Here is a 20,016-nt window from a genome sequence, read left to right as displayed (position 1 = left end):
GCTCAAGCTGCTATGGAAAAAATACACTGTTAGACTCTCATAGAGAACTGATTACATTACGTTCAATACGTTTATATTTCTATCTCCTCTAGCAGAGGACCATGATTTCCTTGAAGGGGCCAAGTACTATTGTCTTTATAGTTTCAACAATTAGAGTAATAACTGGGACACACTGGGTACTCAATAAATACAGAATAGTTAACTTTGGAAGTTTTTCCTGCTTTCCCATCTATACTAATAAAAGGGTAATATGCTAATCAGACCAGGCATCTTCCAGATGTCCTTCCAGACAAAGCAGGGGCTGAGGCAGAGGTGATTAGGGGCGATCAGGCCAGCAGAGGGGAGCAGTTAGGGGGCGATCAGGCCGGCAGGGGAGGGCAGTTAGGAGGTGCCCATTCATAAATGTTCCTTAAATGGGAACATTCTTTATAACTAGCTTAATCTCTGAAGCTCTCATTAAAATCTGTTTTTTCCTTCCTATTGATATTTAAATCAGACTAAGAAGAAATCAGAAATAGTCCTACTTGGGTACAGAGACATAAAGGAGGGGCATGATCCTAAAAGGTCTTTCTGTCCTTGGGATCCCATTACCTTTACATAAACAGACTCTAAAGGTACTAAAACACTATAGATATTTTGGGAATACAGATAGTATAAATTTTATTAAGTTCACTACCATCATCTCCATGGATACTCAATAAATGATGATGATAAAGAGCCTCTATCTCCATTTTCTTTCACTTTTTTAAAGCAATGAGTTCTTCATGCTCTAAACAAATGCCTAACCTCAACACAAAATTGTACAGATGTCATTTTAGAAGGAAGATCATTCCTTATCTTAAATATTAAGTAAAACAAAATTGATATTCTAAGAAGTCTCTGTAATTGCTATAATGGCATATGAAAAGCCTCTTTGCTAGAGGGCTTGGAGAAAATGGAGAACTTACTGGCAATGAGTGAGTTCAGTGAGTACATTTATATTACATATTGTGCAGCATGTAACTGTGTACATATGGATTAAAATTTTCTCATTTCAAAATTATGTTTCAGTGTAAATTAGTACTCACCACCTTAAATTTGAGTGTGTTAACAATTATAATAGTGATCTTAGCAACAACTAAGATGCACTGGGCAGTTATTACATGCTAGGAACTTTGCTAAGAGATTTACATGGCTTATTCATTAATCCTACACATTTTATCAGCCCCATTTTATTAATGAAGAAGTTGAGATTTATGGAGGTTAAATAACTTGCCTCAAATCACATAATCTTCAAAACTACTTAAGGCCTCCAATGCAGGCTTATTAAACTCTAAAGTGCCTATTCTCGACTATATTCCACTGACTGAACCTCCCTGTAGAAGAAACTAGAGAAATAGAACATTTCATTAGATGGCATCATTTCTTCATTCTACTGGTTAGGATGGTTATACCATGTTCACCATCAATGTATAATCAGAGAAACATAGGATGAGGGATCCTAGAGAGACATTTCAGTGATCTAGATGCCAAACCACCCAAAAAGGTAGCGGCTTAAAATGTTAACAATCATTTCATTATTACTCACTATTTCTGTGGGTCAGCAAGTCAAAGAAGAGGTTGGCTGAGCAGTTTTGGCTAAGAGTCTCTCTAACATGACTGTGGTCAAAAGTGGTTAGAGCTGGCCTGGCAGGGGGCTGGCCAGACACCTCTCTCTCTTTATAACTCTCTGAGTCTCCGACTCTCCACGTGCACTACCTTGGGCTTTCTTACAGCTTGGGGGCTCAAGGCAGCTGAACTGCTTACCCAAAGGCTGAAGGTTTCAAGAGCAAGCATTTTAGCTACCAAGGCCCCAGGAGTCACACAACACCCCCACCACTAGATTCTACTGGTTACAGCAAGTCATAAGCCTGCCCGGATGGAAGGGGAAAGGACTAGGCTCCACCTACTATGGACAAAGTGACAAGGGTCAATTGAGAAGAGTAGGTGAAAAGGGAGATATCACTGAGGCCATCTTTGGAAAATAGAATCTACTACTAGAACACAGAATTCAACACTCTCATTTTTTTTTTTAATATATTTTATTGATTTTTCACAGAGAGGAAGGGAGAGAGATAGAGAGCCAGAAACATCGATGAGAGAGAAACATCGATCAGCTGCCTCCTGCACATCTCCCACTGGGGATGTGCCCGCAACCCAGGTACATGCCCTTGACCGGAATCGAACCCGGGACCTTTCAGTCCGCAGGCCGACGCTCTATCCACTGAGCCAAACCAGTCTCGGCAACACTCTCATTTTATAGATAAGAAAACTGAGTTTACAGATAAAATAAGAACATCCAAGACAGCTCATTTCACTTTAATACTCAGAACTTCTAATAACTCTTTTAAGCATTAATTCACTAAGACAATTTGCTATTTTACCTCAAGATTATTTCATATCTTGTTTGAATACATCAAATACTTTTCACATTCATCTCCGGAATAAAAAGCATAGATAAGGCAAAACTTCAGGTCAAGTAGCATTTCAGGTGTATTTCATGTGTTCTCTTTACTCCAGAACCAAGGAAACTTAGACTTGGAAGGACTCATGCATTTAGTGCAGACTCCTACCTCTTACAAGAGGTACTCCTACCTCTAACCACAAAGTGCTTCCTGTAGCTGGCCAGTTTATCAACCCACGCTGCTTTCTTTCTCGGAGTAGAAATCTTTCTATGAATATCATCCATTAGCAATAATTCTTCCTCATTAAACATACCAAACAAAACTGTTCCTTTTCTAGAGGACCACTGAGAGCATCCAACATTCAAAGTCAGGACCTCTCTGTGGTCAGGCATCATTTCCCAACTGCCCGCCTGCTAGTGCCTGTGCATCACATTCTTTCCAATATGTCCCTAATGGCATTCTCTGAATGCACTCTTTTAAAATAGGGCACCGAGTCATGAACAGAACAGTTCAAATATAGTCACCAGTGCAGAAAACAAGCAAAAAGCCCATTGCTTTCAGCATGCGGGCACAACCCATCTAAAGCAGCCTAAGGCTGCACACAGGATAGCTGACATTCTACATATTTTGGCTGAACTTGTGGTCAAGTTACCTGCCCTATCCTCTAATTTAATTCTCATCCTGCTGCTACCAAATTAAAATTCAATTTTTCCAGGATTAAATGAGACTTTAAACATTGTCATAAAATTTCATCTACTTAGTTTTAGCTAAATGTCCCAGCTTAGAGAGATTATTTTGAACCTTGGTTTTGTTATCAATGGTCAAGTGATGACAAGAATTACTGAAGTCATCACTGATGACAAACAATAAACTTTAGACATTAAATATATTTTTTGGCCTGGTTGTGAACTTAGCTTAAATTTATCTGTAACTAAAAGTTCTTCACTAGAAGGTTAGCCAACACTAGGCTGGAAAATCTGCCCAACTCTTGAATGCTGATGCCCAGATCTGGGGTGAGGAGGCGAAGGCAAAGTGATAGGAGTTGCAGGAATAGGAAAGGTTCAAATTTAAGTCTAAATCCCATAAACCATTTACAAAACTCAACCCAATTCATAAATATACGTCATTAACATGAAAATTCAGAAGGAGAAATAACAGTGTCCAATTCAAAGACATTTCAAGTAAAAATGAAAAGGTCTCTTCTTGTCCCAGTGATCTTCCCCTATGATCTGCTTAGGGCAGTTTATAGTACTAGAAGAAAGAATGGTCCAAAAATACCCCATGAATTCAATAAACGAAAAAAGAAGGATCTGCTTAAAGTACATTTTCAGATTTGATGATCAGTAAGAAATGAAAAAGAACGGGGATTCATGGTAATTAACAATAAAGGGACACAAAGCATAAACAAGTCACACTTTGGTTCAAAAAGCAAAGGCCATCAGGAGAATTCAAGGAAGTGATCATTAATTGGGTACCCTGGGAGAATATAATTCTCACTAGGTTTCTAATTCAATCAGGCAGAGACTGACAATTATTTTGCCAAGAGACTATGTCAGAAAAATGCTGTTTGGAGAAACAAAGTAGAAATGCTGGTAATACATTCTAATTCCTTGATATGGTTCAGGAGTATTTTCTCTAGTGATAAGGCTGAATCAGGAAACAAGCTGGATAGAGGAAGGAAACTGGTAAGGTGGGGGAGGGAAAAAATGAGAGAATTCTAAAAAAAAAAAAAGGAACATCAGGAAGTTCAACCAGATAGGAACTAATGGAATTTGTTTTTCAATGTCTCTGATTCCAACTTGCAAACCAAGTGAGAAAAGACACACACGCACACTGGCCAGCACAAGTACCTGCTGCAGGTCTCTAGGGGCCCTAGTAATTTCAATTCAATATAATTGATCACTTCTTTGTCTCTGTAGAAAGTGCATACACCTCTAATTTAGGTGCACTCCAATCCAGAATTACTGTCTTCTGATTAATATAGTACAAAAACGGTGGGGAAAAGGACTTGAAGATTAAAAAAAATGTATGGAAATATATAACCAGCCATCCCCACATTGAAGATTTATTAGAGTTTTCAGGGCAATTGATAGTTTGTGATGGTCTTTCACTGTTTAAGCAAGCAGTCTGAACAGCCAGATCCGGCTAGGGAAGCAGTGCTCCAGGCAGCTTCGTGGCTTAAGGGAACACCAAATGACAATAAAGTGAACATAGTCCCTGAAAAGACAGGAAGCCTTTAACTTCTATAGCCGTGGAAAATGGTCAAGCCGATGAAAAACTATTCTAGAGGGAAGTGCAATGTCTGAAAGCTCATTTCTGGCAAATGGGATTGACTTTTAAAAACTTAAAATGGCATAGCACACATTCATTCAATAACCCCCTCTCAAAAATCTGTGTGCTTGGCATAGAATTGGAAATGAGCTGATGAATATTTCTACTCTCAAAGAAGAGATAGTTATTTACTGATCAAAATATTTCGAGTATTTAATTATGAAACTATACAAACCATGAGTAGCAATTCAGTCCATTTAAAAAAAGAGAAGAACAATGAGCCTTCAATTTACTGAATCCCTACCATGCACCAAGCACTGAATTTATCGCATGCTAGGGACCCAGAAATGAGTACCACACAGGTACTCCCTCTCTCGTTAAGTGGTTCACTGTCCAGTACATGTGACAGATGAACAAATCCACCTGTAAAAATATAGCAGATAGATTTCTCCATCAGACACATGAAGGTCAGAGAGAGGATAGAAAGCGTCATTTAAATTTCATAAATGTGTCCTAGACATCTTAGTAAACGTTTAGCTTGGATTGTTTTATTTTGATGTTATTTTATTTCTATATGTTATATGGAAAATTAAGGATTCAGATTCTTGGCTTGGCACAGTTTGTTTGACTACATAATACAAGGTTCACTCGTATTACTCTAACAAAGAAAATTTTCATTTGAAGTGATTTTTTTATTTTAACTAGGAAGAGATTTTATGCATAGTCCAGAACTTTAAAGCTCTTTTTCGGATCAAGGACTCCTTTGAAAATCTGATAAAAGCATTGAACTTTATATACATACATGCACACATACCCACACACATTTTCATGCAATTTAAAGGAGCTCTGCCCTAACCGGTTTGGCTCAATGGATAGAGTGTCGGCCTGCAGACTGACGGGTCCCAGGTTCGATTCCGGTCAAGGGCATGTACCTGGGTTGCAGACACATCCCTGGCAGGGAGTATGCAGGAGGCAGCTGATAATGTTTCTCTCTCATTGATGTTTCTAACTCTCTATCCCTCTCCCTTCCTCTCTGTAAAAAAAATTAATAAAACATATTTAAAAATAAAATAAAATAAAGGAGCTCACCAACCTTACTAAGTGCACCCTGAGCTACTTCCCAAGGAGCTTTCCTATACCGACAAAACTGTCACATAATGATGATACCACTTTGTATTTACAGTTTGATATGTTTCCAAAATTACTAAAGTAAATGACTTACTAGTAACTGACAGGTTTGGACTTTTTAAAGACGTCAAACGATCTGTTTTCCACAAGGCTTTCTCTAAAGACCCATAGACAGAAGACATAAAATCTAGCATGAATAACTGGGAGGTAGGTCATGGAAACTACAATCAGCATTTAAAACTTGTGTATTGATCATTACTGATATAAGCAGACTCAGCATCAAACTGAGAGAGATCAGGCTGTTCACACATATTCTACTTCAAATAGACATTTCTGTTGGCACAGTGGTTTCTGGGGTTAGGGATGGTGACTATGAGGGAGATCTCTGTGGTGGAAGGATAGTCTACATATTAATCGAGACCAAGGTTACAGGACCCACAAGTGTGATAAAGTGGCACGGAATTCACATTGGACCAATGTGAATTTGTGGTTTTCATCTGCACTACTTAGGCCAGATGTAACCACTGGGATAACTGGGTGAAGGGCACATGGGACCTCTCTGAACCTCTGAATATCTTTGAAACTTCCTGTGTGTCTATAATTATTTCAAAATTAAAAGCTTAAAGAAAACCCTCATATTATTAATCAAGAGCTGTGGATATTTTTTTGAATAAAATATATTCAGATCATTCATTTCATTTGAGACCAGAAAGTGCACAAGTGACACAATATCTATGCCACAGAAACTCACCCTAGCTCTTTCTAAATCCAGCCTACAGCTCCAATGACAAAGTAAAACCGTTCCCAAAGCTGGCTCAGGCATTTGTAACATGCCTTAAACCCACACCAGTTCAACTTTGCCTGAAGGCAAGGCGGAAGTTTTAAAAGTCAAACATTATTTTCAGCAAAATGAGAATAACAGCCAATCATTTTCCTCACAAAGTTATGATAAAGTATTAACTACTTGTCTCTGACAAAATCTAAAAGAAAACTTCTAAAGCACAACTAAATCATTTAGATGTAGATTTTTAAAAGTGCAATAGAAGTTCATTGTCACTGGCAGTATTGTGCTAGAGGGAAAGGACTCTGTGGATTTAAATCCCATTTGTGCCACTTTGGAGCTCTATAAAAAATACTTGTGAGCCGCGGTTTCCTCGTTGCTATAAAGGTGCTAATAAAGCCGACTTCATAGGATTGGTAGGAGGACTAAATGAGATACTATCATAAGTGCCTAGCATAATGTCTGGCACACAGATGGTTGATAAACTTGTAATTCTGTTATTGTAACAGTCAGGGGGTGTAGAAATTAGTAAGAATGGGTTATTGTGAGAGATACATGTTGCCCTAAGCGAGATATGGTCAATGTCCAAGATTCTTTAAATCTAAATGCAAGGACCACGTCAATGTCAGCACCTTCTCCAGAGCACCAGAGAGGCCTTAGTGCTTTAACCTTCAAGCTGCCCTGGTCTCAGAGATTCTTCAGGTATGTGGCCTGCAGCAGCGCCTTTGCCTTGGCAATGCCAAATACAATTCTGGCCAATGTTGCTATGGGGGTCAAAGGAGTAAAAACAAAGCAATATTCTTCCCAACTGCGAACAGGAGCCAAAAGAGGTTGTATTTTCCAACAGATCTGATCAAAGACCTTCCGCCTTTGGCTATAAGGGCTGTTGTAACTAACAGGTAAGGTTTCTTAGCAACAGTTTATTCGGGTGTGCCTCCGTAAAAGCAAACTCCATATATGAAAACCTCGGTATATGTAAAATTTAAAAGAAACTCTGACTTTCAATTTGTTGTTTGAAAATGAAACTAGACTTAAAGACACTTTATCTTACCTATACATAGTCAAATGTAAAATACTGCAGCGGCCCCGCCTACTCAGGGAGGTGCCCCAACCATCACCAGCACCACCACCATCACCATCATCATCACCTGGGAGCTCGCAGAGAAGCAGAATCTTGGGTCCCACCCACCCTCACGAACCAGAATTTGCAGGTTAACAAACTCCCCAGATGATTTATGTACACATTAAGATTTGAGAAGCCCTGTCCTAGGCAACACTCGTGACCCTAACGCTAGAAGTCCACAAATACATGGTGGGGCAAAAGTAGGTTTACAGCTGTGAGTATGAGAAACCGTTTATTCTTGTATTATTATTTACTAATTAATATATTATTTTTCCTATGAACAGCTGTAAAACTACTTTTGCCCACTCTGTATAGTTACACATCATGGCTTCGACTAGTGGTTCTCAGGCCTTACTCCTTATTACACATTAGAATAATCATCTCAATCATTTGGGTAGGCTTTTTTATTAAATTTTTTTTCTTCTTTTTTTAATACTTATGCACGGACCCTAACCCAAGATTTGGATTTGACTGGCCTGGGGTGGAACCCTGGCATTAGCATTTTTTTAAAAAAGCTCCTTAGGTGATTCGAGTGCAAGTGTTGCTGAGAACCACGGCTACAGAGCAAGAGCTAAGCTGGGACATAAACCCACCCTGCCAGACACTTAGGATCGCAGAAGGATTTCTCAGAAGAATACATCAAACTGGAATGAAGACTGAGATGTAATGGATGTAAATCTTGCACAAAACACAGTGTCTTTTCTACACTAACTGCACCCAAATAGATTTTCCCTGGGTTATTAGTGGACAATTATTTCTGAAGCTTCTCAAACGCAGGCTCACTTTAACATGATCACAAATGACCACACCACCAAAAAGTCAAGTAACACCAAACTGCTGAGAACCTCATGGCACCAGTAAGTCCTCCAGTAGATGTCTGCCGAGGATTAGAAGCCTCTAATCTCTGTAACGAAAACCTTTCCTGTGCTTATCAAATAAATTCTTTCCACATTCTACCAAAAGCCCACAGGTAATAGCTCCTTCCCTGACCTGTTCAACTGTAAAATTGCAAAAAGTGAGCTGGAGAAGAGGAGGGCTGGGTAGTAGGGGTTGGCAGCAGGGAGAAAAGGGAGGATCAAGAGATCCGAGAACACAGGATGTGGAAGAGCCTGTGCAGCAGGAATGCTAGTCTGAGAGTGGGAACAGAAAGGTTAGCATCGGGGCTCCAGGGTGGGACGTGGGGCTAAAGCAAAGGTGCAGGATGTGGCCATGGAGCGGGCTGTTAGGGCGGAGCAGAGGTGAGTGTCCTTGGTCATCCTGAATTACTGACAATGGTCAAAGGAGGGATTCAAGAGGTAGACTGAGGTAAGGCAGATGCGAAGTCTTTAGTGAATAGGCAGAGGGCCTAATCCAGGTCACGCACTAACCAAGAGGTGTGACCAGAAGCAGGTTGTCTGATGACCTCGGCTCTTTCCAGCAGCCTCTTGAGAATGAAGCATCCAGCATGACCTGATATCAGAACACCTCCTCCCTAATGACCCACCTGCCTTTGGCATGACTCAGCTGCCCTACAGGCACCACCCCTCGGCAAGCTGTGCGGCCTAGGTTTCCTTTCTGGGGCCTGCTTCCTCTGTCCTCACTGCTAAAGGTATAGGTTCAGAAAAGTGCTAAAAGGCTAAAAATTTAGTCCCAAAATTTCAAATAACTGGTCATCCCAAAGTCTTTGAAAATAATATTAAGAAACAAATAACTCTCATCCAGGGGAAATTTGTCAGTCTGGAGAAATATGAGAAATAAATGAAACAAGACTTTTTTTTTTACAGTCACCAAGGGCCTTGGCTAGGAACCAATATAGGAATATAAGTATGCCATATTAGATCAGCTGAGTAATAGCTGTAGCAACCATATATTCCAGATTTTCGTAGACAACATCAATTTTAAATATTTTGATCCCATTATCTCTAAAAATCCATATTTTAAGAATTCTAATATTGACATCCCAACTACATCCAGGGCTGTTTCTTACAGCTGAAAATGGTCCCCCAAAAATGTTGTGCTATATTGCACAGCCCGATTTAACAGTTAGGATTATGAGTTATAGATTCATCCTGCTTAAGGCATAGTTGAGTCACCCTACTCTTATCTTCTAGTTCTGAAACAAACAGTATTATGCAGCGGAAAAAATACTGCTTTTAAATCCCTTCCAGACTCAATGCTGATCCAACACCGTTTCAAAATGTTTTAAAATGGAACAGACCAGAACTGCAGTTCACATGTGATGTTCTTCCTCCCCAGGCCATATTCCAAATAGAGAGATGCCGTCTGAGCAAAGCACACACAATCGCTGCATGCGACCTCCCTCTCTCCTGCAGACGGGAGAGATACACTTTCCCCTTGAATAAACCAGCCATAGGATTCATCCCCGAGTTTAGTCTAGTCCTCATACAACAACAATAAAACCCAAATAACACACATCCCTTTTAGAGATTCCTTATAAAACATATTGTCTACCGACTGTTAAGGAGGCTCACATTTAGCCTTTGTTAGAAGCCTCTAAAAGGCTTTTTTTTTTTTGGTAACTTTGTCTGAAAACTATAATCATAAGAAACAGTTCTATACACAGTTGAAAATCAAACTGTGGAAATAGAACATATCAGCTATATGGTAGCTTAATACCTCGGGAGTCTTCTTACTCTGTCTTTTCCCAAAAACGCAGTCCAGATCTGTTCTGCTCCGAGACGATAGGTCCTTCCCTGGAAAAACAACACGGTGCCTTTGAGTCACAGCAATCTTTCTAACACACAGAGCACAAACATGAGCTGTGAACTCCTGAAAGCAAAATGAGTTTTGAAAAAGAAACAATTCTGTAAACTACTGACTTCTGTCTCCTCTGCACAGACGACAATTCTTTAATTAACTAATAACATTAAACTTTAAAATAACTTAAAAATCAAATAAATGTTTGAGAACCAGGACTGCTGACATTCTCTTAATGGTGGAAACAACTAAGAGCACAGAGACTGAGAGGAGAACTAAATTCTAAAGCCAGCTCCACTCCTGGCACGCCTTCAAGATGCTGTTTCTGTGTCTCTGGATCCCCCAGCTATAAAATAGATCTTACTGAATTCAAGGAGACATGAGCTACTTATGTAGGACCATGAAATGCAGACTAGCAAATGCTGCTGAATATAGAACTTCAAAGCCGTACATGCACCTATGAATGAGAACACACTGCATTTGACATACAGGAGCTCAACAGTTACTGAATAACTAAAAATTTAAAAAGAATAAATGCAAACAAAAAATAATGGATGAGGGTGAAAGAGGTTGCTATATTAGCTTTAAATAATAGGATACACAATAAAAGCAGGAGATGAAATGGCTTCTCACAAAAGCAGTGGCCAAAAGACCCATAATTCTTATTAAAAACGCTACACTCTAACTTAATTTCAAACCACAAACCAAGTAATTTAAAATTCATTTTTTGGAATTTTCACTTCTACCAAAAATACTCTGTGAGCAGTTGACCAAATCCATCCCCATTTGTCAACTTCAGGTAAATGCCGTTTAAAATGTAACTGCTACATGTAAGTCTTAAAGTTCTGGGGGAGTAGGCTCTGGGTTAGACACAGGAATTTTCATTTTGAGTTGGAAGCCCGAGTTCCACTGTCAGACTCACTTCTTGGTTTCTTGTAGCAAAATTGACTTGGCAAAGTAATGTCATGACCCAGAAGGTTCTAGTTCACTGACTACCACTGGGGCATTCAAATATGATATTGCTCAGTGACTCCATGAAATTAAAAAAACAAAACACCCTTCGATTAATGCAAAGCCAGGTGCCAAAACCAGTTTCATAGGCAGGCAGCAATTTCAACGGTCCAGTCAGTACGCCCTGTTCCCATCCGGAAGAACATGCTCCTCTGTGGCTCTACGCTGCTCTCCTTTCCTGCTGAGCTAGAAAGGAAGGCTTCCTGCTTCTAAGAGATTACGTAGTAGAACCCAGACAAAACACCCCAAAGGAAACCAACTTTAGAACAAAATGAAGCACATCCAGATAGGAACTCAGAAAATAAACCAGAAGAGAGGGGAATAAAATGGGTCGTGGAGGTGAGAGGTGGACAAACCCTCAGCAGGTCTAGAGATCTATTCTTATCTTTGTCAGAAGCATAGCAGACCACATTAAGGGTGGCAGTTTCCAATTTAAGGAAAAGGAGTTGTACTTAGTTCAAAATATGTATTGGTCAACTATTGTAAACTATCTTCTGAAATGGAACAGATACTCCAAAAGAAATGCAAATAAAGATCTCTTTTACAGCAATGCAACTAAAAGGAATGCTGGAAGGATTCAGGAAGAGAGGGTACATGCAAGATTACAATTTTAAAACAGGATGACAAAGTATGGCCCCACAGAGATGAAAAGCAAATCTCAAAATTGAAGGGAAAACTGCCAGGCTGGTAGAGACAGTGAGCTGTACCAATGAAGGTGCAAGCATTTCTACAGTGTTGGTGATTGGTTCTTGTATCAGACATTTTTATCCTTTAGCAAAGTTCACTTAAGTAAATGTAGAAACCAGGATTGTTACAGGCTTTGCTCGGGACTTGATCTGGAAAACAAAACACAGAGAAGAATTAAGAATCAGAGACCAAGGGAAAGGAACTTTAAGGTAGATAAAAATGGAAGATGGAAGCAATATTGAAATAGTTATTAGTTAATAGTCCTGATTGAATAGTTTATAAATGCTATAAATTTATGGCCACATTTAAATAAAATATACATATTTTTATTGATTTCAGAAAGGAAAGGAGAGTGAGTGAGAGTTAGAAACACCTATGATGAGAATCACTGATTGGCCACTTCCTGCACACCCCACACCGGGAATCGAGCCTGTAACCTGGGCATGTGCCTTGACCGGGAATTGAACTGTGACCTCCTGGATCATAGGCTGAAGCTCAACCATTGCACTACACCAGCCGAACAAAATATTCATATTAAAAAAAAGAGTTTAAAAGCTTATTGGTCTCAGTTCTGAATGACAGTCAAATCACAGGAAATACTGCCGATAAGCTTAGATCTTAGAGAAATTGAGCAGACTAGGAAATACGTTATCTGTCTGGATATGGTTCATGCATATCTCAATCTTCAATTGGCCATAACATTTCAAAAACCAGGAAACAGTGCTTCCAGTGGTTAAGATGATATAACAAAGGTCCATGAAAGGATGAGCAGATGAAAAAGCACTTTATGATCATTTTAGCTGTTTTCCTAACAATCATGAGCACCAGGCTTTCAATCTATCAGAGTGAAAAATTGGAAGGGAGGAATGTTACTGCTATTGGCAGACACGTGTACAACATCAAGAAGTTCACACGGGAAGCAAAGGACGCTATGAAAACAAAACAAAAAAAAACATAAGAACTTAAGAATCACAGAGATTTGGAGCCTTTTAGTTTAAGGGAAAAAGTCACATAGAACCCAACAAGTTTAAAGAGAAAATTGTATTATAATTGAGGTGCAAAAAACCCGAGTTTTTCTACTCAGAGTACAGGGGCAAGGGTAAAGAATGCAGGTTTGAGAAATAGGTTGATTATAATAAAAAATTAAAGGGCATGTAGGTAGCTTCCCTTGTTTAGAAAATTCATATGCAATCCCCAATCAAGAAGGATAAAACAAACAATATTATATTTTGCTTGTTTGTTTTTTAAATGAAAACACCTGAGACTGACAAGCCTAGGCAGAGATTATGGCAATTTCCCTGCAAGGATAATGTCAGAAACCAGGAAATGGGAAAGAATCAGAGTAGAAGGTGAAATGATAATAAGAGTCAGAATTTTTTGAGATGGTGCTACTTTATATGTAAATGTAAAAAAAAATAAGAAGAGGAAACTTAAGGCCCTTTACTAGCAGAGTCCGACTGTAGGAGGGGAGGAGTTAACCATGCTAGATATACCCCATCTGTGTTTCCAGATTAGCAAGACAACTACCAGAACCTGTGTTATACATGCAGTTTCCTTATTTAAGAAGCAAAACACTACAAATAGTACAGATAGTCACAGAGATAAGAACTCTGAGTAAATTACCATGATGAAGTTATACACTATAGTTTAATAAGCAACTTTTTATCCATCCACTGCACAACGGGGGGGGGGGGAGGGGGGGGACGATACAGCAATGCTCTCAACAACTGCTCACTGTATATAGAAAATGGTTTTGTAGAAATTGATATTTTCCCTATTTTTTCCTCTCTGCAGATATGGCATTGTCAAACAATTTTCAAATTAAAAGAAACCATGCTGAAGTTAGGCTTTTAAACAAATAAAGATGAAATTAGCTTTTAAAATTATTTAATAAATTATTTCAAATTAAAATTATAAACTTGGGACTAGAGAAAGAAATAATGTATCAGAACTAAAATGGTAGCCAATACTGATGCAACAGCAAATTTTACAATGCTATTTGCTACTGTAATTTCACTAAAATAAAATCTTTATCTTCAATCGTCACACTAAGCTACATAAAATGTCACCTTCCCGTGTTTTAATTTCCTGGACCACAGACAAAGTTACAATACGAATCATCCTCATCCAATAAGTGAATTACTTTCATTATGAGCATACCCACAGGCTAATTTCCTTATTATCCATAATGCTGAACAATCAAAAGTTCCATACAATGGGGTCATTACTAATAAGTCATAAAACAGAACCTATTTTAGAACTCAATAATGTCTTAAAAATCTTTCCTCACTTTACAAAAGAGGAAACTGAGTCTGAAAGAAGGAAGGTGGTTAAGGGATTTATCTGAGAGAGTGACGGCCAGCACCAGCTTTCCTGCGACCTATGACAGCCCACCTTAGAGGAAACAGAGTTGATCATTCATATCCGGTGACAATAGTGGCTGTACAAGAACAAATTTATTTTATGCAAATAAAGAACTTTAAAATAACCTTTCCCTGCATATTGTTAAGATGGATGGTAAATAGTTGTCTTCTTCACTACTTGGATTTCTGCCTCCTTCTCCCATCTTTCTACTTATTCCCAATCTGCATTTCTGTTTTCTCACTCGGTCTCCTCTACTTTCTCACAATATACCTGGAACTCTCTTCCCTGCATACCAATGTCCCCGCCTCCCCAAGGAGGCTAATAAGTAGGCGTACCTCATCTTAAAAGAGAAAGAATGAAGGCACAACACACCAAGCAAGTTGACAGGGTCACCTGGCAAGGGAGTGGCTTAACTAGAAATAGAGAAATAGAAAGCAGATACTCCCGGCACCCATTCGATTAAAGTAGATTAATGAGGTTTATCCTGGCTTCAGCAAATGCTTCAGATGAACTCATGCATGTAGTCGGGAACAAAAAGAAAATTAGAAGATTTTATTTGCAAAAGTGAAAGCTTTAAAGGATGCCATACTGTCCAAAAGACACAGGCACACTTTTAATGTCACGAATTTGCTCAGTACACTTCTGCTTTGTCTCTTTTTTTTTCTATAGGGTCTAATGAGAAAAGGAGGGACATTTAAGGGCTTGGACATGGGCATGAACTGACCTTCAGCCTCTCCTCAAAAGGACTGAAGGGCCAGCAAGGCCTGTCTTCTGTCCTGCAGCAGGTCGGGGTGGAGAGCAACCCTGATCGGAAGCCACAGAGAAAAACAACAGAGGTTCTGCCTGAGAGAAAGAGGGATGACAGGAAGAGCCATACAAACCACACCCACTGGGACGGGCCAGAAGTAAGCACCAGCGTCTCCTCGCACACATTCCTGATGCTAGTCAGCTCCCCACTCCATTCAGCTCTGCCGTGGGCTCTCATTTACAGCAAACTCATTCCTACCTTTTGGGGTCCTGTGCCCCAGTGAGAACCACCATTAATAGTTTAAAGTGGTGGGAATTTCAGCTCCCACTGCTATTCAGGCAGGTTCTAGGAGTTAGGGAATTCCCAATCATGTCAACGAGACTAAAGCAAAGAGATGGGTGTGTATATCCAATCTCCCATAAAAGAACCATCAAATTGTGACTGGATATTACAACATAAATTATCATTATATTTAATACTTTAAGTATATTATGCAATAAATAGGCTTCTGTCCCTAGAAAGTGCACTTAATACAGAACACTGTTTTCTGGGAAAACATTTGGGGAGTTGATGAGTTCTACTAAAATTTTTTCTTACAATACAAGACCGCCACCTAGTGGTTAAAGAGGACAACTGCATGCACAATTGACTACAAGTATTGGGGAGTGGGGAGGTGTGATGGAGGAAGGTAGGATTTACCACCCAGTTCTCAAACATGTTTTCTAACACTATCTTCGCAATGAAAAGGAGTGCCTAAGTTAACACTCCATGAAATGAAGAAAAGGTGTGGAATATAAAGATCAACTGGGAAGTGAGATTTCTCATACTGGAGTTCTTATTACGGAGCATAATTCTCTAAATTGAAAAATGTCAGGAACTATTCAACACCAACATCAAACTCTGAAAAACAAGAAAATGTAACTAAAAATGTTGAGCAATTAATTAGAATTACTTCCTGACCTAGCCATTTAAAGTCCCTTTTTGCCTCTAAATAGCAAGTTGACTTCCAGCTTTGCTCCACCTCAGAGCTAATGAATCTGATGCACTCTAACCAGATCCCCAGTAGACTAACAATAAATACTGAAATTTGAGCACTGCTTTAGATCCACCCAGTCAAGCTATCCATAATTCCCCATTTTGAACGTAAAACAAGACGTAATGCTGGCGAAGAGCTAAAACTGCTTTAAGAAACCCAGTGGGAACACAGAGGTATCAATAACAAATAAATAAATGCTTAATTTTACCTTTTGTGAATTTCTTATAATGAACACGGTTTTTGGAGACTTTGGACTTTTCCTCAAGGCTGAAAGATTTCTTTTCCTTGTCTGAAGAGTCTTAAGAGAAAAAAAAAAAGCATTACATTAAACTCTCTGTAATCCATTCTCATTTACTCTCTTACAGTGACATGGTCTTATTTAAATAAAATCTTTGGAAACCCTGCCCCTTATTATTGAACTCTAACCAAATGATTAGAAATTCTTCTTGAACTGTATACTATGAATCAAGCAAGGCTATTTTCCAGATGTATACAGTCTTTGAGGAAATGAAAATTTGTGTTCACATAAAAATCTATATACCAAAGTACATAATAGCCTTATTCATAATAGTAAAATACTGGATATAACCCAAAATTCCTCCAATGGGTGAGTGACTGTGGCAGAAAATATGATAGGATGAAGAATTTTTAAAAGTTCAAGCAAAAACATATTAACATAAAATACTATGGGGTATACACAATCAAAATATTATTTCAGAGGAAAAGGAACTATGAAATATAATATTTCTGACTATTAAGGACTTGTCTGTATATTTCTAAATAGAAGACAACGGGTATCAAATTGCTCTGGTATTTATCTACTGAATACATTTGGGACTAATGTAATGGGTGTTTTTTTAAATGCCTATATTTCCCAATAAGAAAAATTACAATTTGCAACAATTTGAAGGTATGATTAAAAACATAGATGTTGATATAAAGATGTGAGCTAGGGTATACAGCTTTTCAAAATTCCCTTAGAGCAGTGGTTCTCAACCTTCCTAATGCCGCGACCCTTTAATACAGTTCCTCATGTTATGTTGACCCCCAACCATAAAACTATTTTCGTTGCTACTTCACAACTGTAATTTTGCTACTGTTATGAATTGTAATGTAAATATCTGATATGCAGGATGTATTTTCATTGTTACAAATTGAACATAATTAAAGCATAGTGATTAATCACAAAAACAGTATGTAATTATATATGTGTTTTCCGATGGTTCGAAAAATGTCAGGAACTATTCAACACCAACATCAAACTCTGAAAAATGTCAGGAACTATTCGTTCGACTCCCAAAGGGGTCGCGACCCACAGGTTGAGAACCGCTGCCTTAGAGGATATGTGAGCAAAATAATTTGAAGATCCCTGTCCTAAACCACACCTTTGTGGATGGCAGGTTATCAGCATCCCAGTTTAAAACCATAAAGAACAAAATATCTGATGGAAGTAACAAACATTTCCTAAAACCATGAAATTAAGTCTACAAAAAAGCTAAGTTGAGTCTGGTAAAGAGAACTAAGATAACTTTTTTTTAAATGAAATTTTAAAGATATACTGATTTTTCTGTCCCACAAGGAGATAAGGGTTATTTCCAGGCTGTTTGCAAGATTCTATGAAGATGGCAGTATGGAATTTCTGTTTAATTGAAAGGCAAATTGTATGAATTTGGTAAGTAATCTTAAGGAAGTAAAAATATTATTATAGAAAAAAATGTTATTGGGTTATACTGTGTCATCTGCTTTTTAGCTCTAATACAGTAATTTTGGCTTTACTCTGACCAAAAATTCACTTGAATAAAAATACTGTATTTATGAAAGATGACATGGCAGGAAAATAATTTATTAGCTCTCCAGGTCCACTCCTTGAACAGTTTTTTCCTTAAAGGAATATTCCTAAGGCTTTTCAGTACTGGGACTGGCGGTACAAGGCCTGGTTTGGACTGTACTGAGCTAGACAGGAAGCAGGCCACCAAAGCCCAGTCCCTGTCACAGGGCTACCAGCACCGTCTAGTGGTCTCGAAGTGGAACTCAATCTACAGATTGGTAACTCCCCTGCAGCCAATGATTCAAGAGACTTCTCCGTCTAAGGCAAAAATAAAAAGAATCAGCCTGCAAAGGTGAACCTGTGGATGGGGCTGCCCAAGGACAAGGCACTACTGCTTGGCATCTGTCATGCACTTACTACCTTCCTGACAAATAATAGAGTTTCTTGGGTCACTTTAAACATTTCACCGACTGCATTTTGATAATACATGAGGGATAAATCTCAGAAGTACATTGAGAAAAATTAGGCAGATAGATTAGAAAATACAAACTTATATTTCCCTTGATTTCAGCTGTGATCCTGAATATAAAGATGCTTTTGTTTATAATTAGTAAGGGCTAATGTCCTTGAATTTTACTGCTGCATAGATCCTGCATTTCCTAGTATCAGTCCAGTAAGTGTTTTCACAAAACATTTTCTTTTGGCTAACAAATTATCATCTTTTATGTTAGGACCACACATTGGATAGTTCTAATAGTTAAACCATGGAAAAGGAAAACTGTCCAAGTTACAGATTCCAACAAGAAGTCCAATCTGATTAGCAAAAATACAGAGTACCTCCCTTGATGTTTTTGGGCTCACTCCCATATATAGCATTACAATAAATCTTCTCACTGTTGGATTCATGCTACAATTTTACCAATTACTAGCATATCCTGTCTGCTACTTCCCAAGCAGGGATTATGTCGTATACATCTGCATATCCTCAAGTCTATTAACTTCATATCCAGCACATAGCTCAATAAATGTTTGCTGAACTAAAGCCTAAACATTTACACCTCCACAAGAGCCAAGAGGTGAGAAGAGGTGCAACTCAAGAGTCCATCGATGAATGAATAGACAAACAGAATGGGGTATATACATAGCATGGAACATTATTCAGCCTTAAACGGAAGGTTCAACATTGGATACTACAACATGGAGGAACCTTGAGGACATTATATTAAGTGAAATAATCGAGACACAAAAGGACACATACTATGATTCCACTTACATAAGATACCTAGAGTAGTTAAATTCAGAGACAGAAAGTAGAATGGTAGTCGCCAAGTGGTGGAGGGAGGAAGGACTGGGGAGTCAGTATTTAATGGGAATAGAGTTTCAGTTTTATAAGATGAAGAGTTCTGTGGGTGGATGGTGATAATGGTAGCACAACAATATGTCCATACTTAATGTCACTGAACTGCACACTTAAACTTAATAAGGGAAGCCCAATGTCCAATTGTTTCATTTCTAATTCCTACAGCTTAGGAATACAATTTCTAGTATTGAGCCCCTTGCAACAAACTTTACCCAGAATCTCTTAATACATTAAAAGGTAAAACAGTTTAATTAAGTAGAATCAACACAAAAAACAGGCTTTTTTATTAAGCCTTTGCTGGCTGCTAATTTATGGTTCCAATTGATATTTCTTGCTTTGTATTTTTAAAATGTTTTTAGACACATTCAAGGAACCCTGGAAAGATCACTTTACTATTTGAGGCTGTAAACTGAATGGATTTACCTTGCCATTCTCAAACTCTGAAATCAGAAGTATTGTCTTTTTACATGCAATGAAAGCACTATCAAAATATAAACAGGAAAGACTGTTTCTAATTGCTTCAATAAATTAACTTTTGGATATGTGATGCTTATAGTAAAAATAGTTGGTAAGAATATTTTAAATTGAGAGATTATGTCTTATAAATCTAATGGATAAC

At 38.4% G+C, this 20,016-nt stretch overlaps 1 protein-coding gene across 4 annotated transcripts in view; it reads right to left on the bottom strand.

Annotated features, from left to right (window-relative positions):
• PINX1 (PIN2 (TERF1) interacting telomerase inhibitor 1) overlaps positions 1-20,016 on the bottom strand; it is a 73,633-nt gene that overhangs the window by 47,410 nt on the left and 6,207 nt on the right. For 2 of the 4 annotated variants that reach the window (XM_036312914.1, XM_036312910.1), the window contains 2 exons: positions 16,478-16,567; positions 15,210-15,328 (listed from right to left, as the gene is read on the bottom strand). In XM_036312914.1, coding sequence (XP_036168807.1) covers positions 15,210-15,328; positions 16,478-16,567 — 209 coding nt within the window. Of the gene's footprint in view, positions 1-10,342; positions 10,420-15,209; positions 15,329-16,477; positions 16,568-20,016 lie in introns of all 4 variants that reach the window. The other 2 variants (XM_036312912.1, XM_036312913.1) reach the window with 2 other exon arrangements.

Source organism: Myotis myotis, unplaced genomic scaffold (genome assembly GCF_014108235.1).
Source record: "Myotis myotis isolate mMyoMyo1 unplaced genomic scaffold, mMyoMyo1.p scaffold_m19_p_6, whole genome shotgun sequence".
Classification (NCBI taxonomy): Eukaryota; Metazoa; Chordata; class Mammalia; order Chiroptera; family Vespertilionidae; genus Myotis; species Myotis myotis.
The sequence above is the reverse complement of the archived record's forward strand: the minus strand, read 5'-3'. Positions and strand labels throughout refer to the sequence as shown.